General features: G+C 39.0%; 1 protein-coding gene across 1 annotated transcript; it reads left to right on the top strand.

The window, feature by feature from the left end:
• Positions 1-797: 797 nt before the first annotated feature.
• LOC109215257 lies at positions 798-1,525 on the top strand. The gene is made up of 2 exons (XM_019379290.1): positions 798-875; positions 932-1,525. The coding sequence occupies exons 1-2, from the start codon at positions 798-800 to the stop codon at positions 1,523-1,525; spliced, it is 672 nt and encodes a 223-aa protein (XP_019234835.1).
• Positions 1,526-6,330: the final 4,805 nt, after the last annotated feature.

Here is a 6,330-nt window from a genome sequence, read left to right as displayed (position 1 = left end):
GAGAAGAAGTGATCAAGTGAAGATAAGTGACAAAAGGAATGAGCAAATATAGAAAACAAATGGGCAAGCAATTGGTGGAAAAGATGTTGAGAACAAGGGGCAGGTCAATGAACAGTAACACAAGCAGAAGGATGGACAATGGTGAAAACAAAGTCAGCTAACAAAATGGCCAAAAGTGGAGGCAACACAGATAGAGAGGTAGATACGAATAATGGTTTTAGCTCATTAGCAAGTTGGGCTAATGAAGGCCAAGTCATAGTAACACAGCAAGATAAACAGTATGAAAGGGGACAGAGTAGCCAAGGTGATGCAGGTAGTCAAGACCATTTCCCTCCATTACTAAGATGAAAGTTATCACTTGGAATGTGAGGGGAGTGAATAAGGTGTATAAGCAAAAGGAGTTAAGGGAGTTTATCAAGGTGAATAAAGTAAATGTCATAGCTATCATTGAACATAGAGTAAAGGAATGTAAAGAGGGGCAGGTGATAAAAAAATAGTACCTACATGGGAAGGGATTTCAAACACTTCTTTGAATAATAAGGGGAGAATATGGCTATTATGGGATCTAAAAGTTGATGTAATGAAGGAAATCAGTGTATATAGTCAATATATACAAGCTGAAATCAACTGTGCTGCCAATGCAATGACATATCCCTTTACTGCTGTTTATGGCCTCCATACAGTGCAGGATAGGATGGCATTATGGAGGAAGCTTAGAGAAATAGAAAGCAGACAACAAGAGCCATGACTCCTAATGGGAGACTTCAATGCTATTCTTGAGGTAGAGGACAGGGTACATGGTCACTGTGGTGCAAGACCATGAAATAAGAGATTTTAGAGAATTTGTAGAAGATGCTGGTATGACTGAATTAAAGGCAATAGGGAGGTCATTTACATGGACAAATAGTCATGTTTTTAGCAAAATTGACAGGGCATTAGTAAATGGATAGTGGATGAACAAGATGCCTCCTATTCAAGTTCATGTTCTAGAACCATATTTTCTGATCACTCATCCTTATGTGTTGAATTGGGAAGACAAGAGAAGGCAACAATTAGACCATTCAGATTTATGAATTGTTTGGCTTATGATCCTAACTTTGGGAAGATAGTAGCAGATAATTGGCAGATAAATACCAATGCACTATACATGAAAAAAGTCTGGCTTAAACTAAAGCATATGAAACAGGCAATGAAAGGCCTGAATGTAAAGGAGTATTCTGGGGTTGCTAACAAAATTAAAGGCATCAGGAATGATCTTCAAATATTACAACAACAGATGAGAACTCCTAACCAGGATCCCCATAAATTTGAAGTAGAAAAAGAGCTAAGGTTGCAGCTGGAGAAATGGGATGTAATAAAGGAAAGCATCTATAAACAGAAGTCTAGAGTCGAATGGCGTAAATTAGGAGACTCTAACTCAGCTTATTTTTTTGCCAGCATAAAGAACAGGAGAGCTCAAGACCAGATCAAAGCACTTACAAATGCAGTAGGGGATATTGTCCAAACAGAGAAAAGAATAGAATAGGAGATACTAAACTTCTATCAGGGATTACTTGGGGCTGCAAATCCTATACTACCTGCTGTAAATTTGGATGATATGAGGAGGGTACCTGTGATTTCAAGGAAACAACAAATGCAGCTTATCCAGCCATTTAATAGAGAAGAAGTTTGACAAGCACTCCAGGGGATAGATGATAACAAAGCTCTAGGGATAGATGGTTTCAATTCACTATTTTTCAAGAAAGCGTGGGCCACGATTGGAGATGAGGTAACTGAAGTTGCTTTGAAGCTCTTTGATACTCAAAAGCTTTATCAACCGATAAATTATACATCTATAACATTGGTGCCTAAGATTAAAAACCCCACATCAGTGAAACAACATAGACCTATTTCTTGTTGCTCTACATTATATAAGATCATATCCAAAATGCTTAGTAGTAGACTACAGGGGGCCATGGATAGCAACATTGACAAGAGTCAAGTTGCATTTGTTCCTGGCAGACTTATTACAGATAATATAATCCTTAGTCATAAGCTAGTGAAAGGATATGGGAGGAAAGGGGTGTCACCAAGATGCATGATCAAAATCGACATGCAAAAAGCCTATGACTCTATTGAATGGGTGTTTTTAGAGCAAGTTTTGCATGCACTCAACTTCCTAGATACATTTGTGAATTTGATCATGGTGTGTATATCAACAGTATCATACTCTGTTATTATAAATGGTAAACCAAGTGTTCCCTTTTCTGCTAAGAGAGGAGTAAGGCAGGGTGTCCCTTTGCCGCCTTTCCTGTTTATGATTGCCATGGATACCTTAGCAGATCATTAAGGAATTTGGCAGAAAATCCAGATTTTAACTATCATCCTAGATGTGATAAACTGAACATAATACAATTGGGGTTTGCAGATGATTTGATGTTGTTTTGTAGAAGGGATGTGGTATCTACTAAGTTGTTATATAAACAATTCCAGCACTTCTGGACTAATTGCAAATCAAGGAAAGAGTGCTTTGTATTTTGGAGGGGTACCAGAACAGATTCAAAATCAAATTATAAAGGAGCTAGGTTTCTCTGTAGAAACCCTACCTTTCAGATACATGGGAGTCCCATTGAGTTCAAAAAGGCTAACTATTGGACAATGCCAGCCACTTCTGGAAAGGATGGTGGGGAGAGTGACTTCATGGACAGCAAAGATGCTATCTTATGCAGGGAGATTGCAGCTGATTAGAAGTGTGCTTATAGCTATTCAGCAGTTCTAGTCGCAAATTTTCATATTACCAAAGAAGGTGATACAAAAAATTGAGAAAATATGCAGAAGGTTCTTATATAATGGGAATAATGAATGTTCAAAGAAGGCTTTAATAGCATGGGATAAAATTTGCTTACCAAAATCAGCAGGTGGCCTCAACATAGTGGATATATACACATGGAATAAAGCTGTTATTCTCAAGCATTTCTGGAACTTATGCAAGAAAAAAGATAGGTTGTGGAGTCAATGGGTGCATAGTTACTATATAAAGGAGACTCAAGTATGGGAAAGCAATGCTCCGCAAGCATGATGGTTGATACTGAAAATCCTAAAAGCTAGGTAGTACTTGGAGGAAGCAGGGGTAACTATAGAGGAATTCCTAAAAGGGGAGAAATATGTTATCAAGATAGTGTATAACAAGATGAGAGACAAACATCCTAAAGTGCAATGGAGGAAATTGATCTGTAATAACCAGGGCTGTCCTAAATGGCTGTTCATATTGTATCTTGCAATACAGGATAGACTCTACACTAAGATGAGATTGAAGAAATGGAACATGGGGTATGACACAACAAGTGCACTATGTGACAGTGAGGAAGAAGATATTCAGCATCTGCTCTTTAAATGTTCGGCAACTGCTCAAATATGGCAACAAATGCTTGACTGGCAGGGAATCCAGAGACAAGCTATGAGATGGAAGGAAGAAGTGCAATGGGCTCAAAAATATGCTTCTGGAAACAGTGCCTGAGCAGAAATATATCGCATGGCTCTAGCAGGTAGTGTGTACTATGCGTGGTTAGATAGAAATAGCAAACTTTTCCAACAGAAAACAAGGCCAGCAGCTGTTATAGTGAGGCAGATTATTCAAGACATACACTGCAAAGGGAGAATGAGGAAGAGATTAGCGCAATTGTTGAAGCAGCTAGATTACTATCGTAGCTAGAGGGATTAGAGGATATAGCATAATGTATAGTTTTATATTTGTATGCGTAGAAGAAGATGAAGTATACTGAAGTTGGGGCTGATGTCCAACTTTTGAGGTTTTGAAACAATATGTAGATATTTCCCTGGTAATGCAAATTAATAATTACCAAAAAAAACCTCATACGAACTCGCTTTAAGCTCAAATCACCCAAAACAACATCAAAAATCAAGACTCAAGCATTAAAACTCAAGAACTTCAATGTTCATAAACTCATTTTTTTAACTTTCAACTGGAAGCACCGAAAAAACCTCGAGTCACCCGGGACCTTAATCAAACATGTGTACAAGTCCAAAATCATCATATGATCCTACCGAAAGCGTCAAAATATCGATCCGAGCTTGTTTATCAAAAATAGTGACAGTGGTCAACTCCAATAACTGTTAAGTTCAAAATCAAGATTTCATTGTAAAAGAAATACAAATTTTTTCGAAAATCGAAATGAACCACTCAAACAAGTCATAAATCATCAAATGAAGTAATTTAAAGTCTCAAATCACGAAACGAAATGCTAGAACTCAAAAATACCTAATGGGTTGTTACATTCTCTACCTATAAAAGAAACTTCATCCTCGAACAGACATAGATATGTACTTGAGGTGGTAATAAGATACGGATATCTACTCCTCATATCAAACTCGGACTCCCAAGTAGCCTCCTTAGTCAGCTGCCCTTTCCAAAGCACTTTCACGAAAAAATATCCTTAGTCTCGAGTTTCAAACCTACCAATCCATAATAGCTACCGGTTCTTCCTCATATATTAAATTCTCATCAAGTTGCACCGTGATGAAGTCCAACAAATGCGACTTGTCTTCATGATACTTTCGAAGTATAAAAATTAAAATACCGAATGTACCCCCACTAGGCTAGGAGGCAATGCAAGCCTATAAGCAATCTCCCAACTCTCTCTAATACCTCAAATGGACCAATAAAACTCAGGCTCAACTTGTTGTTCTTCCGAAATCTCATCACACCTTTCATAGGAGAAACATTCAAAAGTACCTTTTTGCCCTCCATAAAAGCCACATCACAGGCCTTCTTGTCCGTATAACTCTTTTGCCTACTCTGTGCAGTCCGAAGATGCTCCTGAATCTACTTCACCTTAGCGAAGGCATCTCGAACCAAGTCCATACTCAACATCCTAGCCTTATCAGGCTCAAACCAACCAATAAGAGAATGACACCTCCTACCATATAAATCCTTACGGCGCCATCTGAATATGGGAGTAGTAGTTATTCTTCTAGGCAAACTCCGCCAATGGTAGGAATTGAACCCACTGGACTCCAAAATCAATGACACATGCCCTAACATATCATCAAGGATCAGGATAGTCCGCTTGGACTCACTATCTGTCTGCGAGTGAAATGTAGTGCTGAGCTCCACCTGCATGGCCAACTCTTGCTGAACTACTATCCAAAAGTGTAACGCGTGCCATGGTCTAGATGATAGAAATGGCACAACGTGCAAACTAACAATCTTCTAATATAGATCCGAGCCAACCTATCTAAAGTTTAAGAAGTCATTACGAGAATGAAATGCAATTTGGTCAATCTGTCCATAATGACCCAAACAACGTCGAACTTCCTGACAGTCCATGGTAATCCTTCCACAAAGTCTATAGGAATGCGCTCTCACTTCCACTCTAGTATCACCAACCTCTGAGTGACACCAACTGGTTTCTTATGTTCATATTTCACTTACTGGCAATTAAAACACTGTGAAACATGCCCAACAATGTCTTTCTTCATATTCTGACACCAATAATTCTGCTTTAAGTCATGATACATCTTTGTGAAACATTGACGAATAGAATACCTCGAGTTGTGAGCCTCCTCAAGAATCAACTCCCTCAAACCATCAATATTTGGAACAATAACTCGACCCTGAAGACTGATAACACCGTTATCTCAAACCACAACCTTCTTCGCACCACCTCGCCGCACCTTTTCTTTCAACACCAATAAATGAGGATCATCGAACTGACGAGCCCTGATGTGCTCCAATAAAGGTGACTGCACCGTAACACAAGCAAGAACTCTACTTGGCTCAGAAATATCTAATCTCACAAATCTGTTAGACAAGTCTTGAACATCCATAGCCAATGGCCTCTCCTAATCTGGAATAAATGCCAAACTACCCATGCTCTATGCCTTTCTACTCAAAGCACCAACTACCACATTTTTCTTCCTCGGATAATACAAGATAGTAATATCCTAGTCTTTCTATCACGACCCAAACTGGAGGGCCATGACTAGCACCCGGCCATACTTGCCGAGCACCAATGTACATTTTGTCTAACCTTCTTTATTATCTTTTAGGGCCGACGAGATCAATATAAATGGTAGACATGGATCATGGACAACCAACAATAAAAGATGATGGCATGAACATACATAACATGGGATGACCAGACAATCAAGAAACTATATATAAGGTACGAGCTACCACGCTACCATGAAAGACTATACAACAAAAACAAGCCGACAAGGCATACCAAGCTATACATGAGTCGACACCTGTCTATGAGCCTCTAAAGGAACATAAGTGCTGCAACATTGCCGGAACAGGGCCCCGACATACCCATAATGCTTATAACAAAA

The sequence above is a fragment of the Nicotiana attenuata genome, unplaced genomic scaffold (assembly GCF_001879085.1).
Source record: "Nicotiana attenuata strain UT unplaced genomic scaffold, NIATTr2, whole genome shotgun sequence".
NCBI lineage: Eukaryota > Viridiplantae > Streptophyta > Magnoliopsida > Solanales > Solanaceae > Nicotiana > Nicotiana attenuata.
The sequence above is the reverse complement of the archived record's forward strand: the minus strand, read 5'-3'. Positions and strand labels throughout refer to the sequence as shown.

Bases quoted from the DNA above. Each gene is read 5' to 3' on its own strand.
- LOC109215257 (XM_019379290.1), top strand. From the start codon at position 798: ATGGTCACTGTGGTGCAAGACCATGAAATAAGAGATTTTAGAGAATTT. The intron at 876-931 runs GCAATAGGGAGG...CAAAATTGACAG, and splicing joins CTGGTATGACTGAATTAAAG to GGCATTAGTAAATGGATAGT.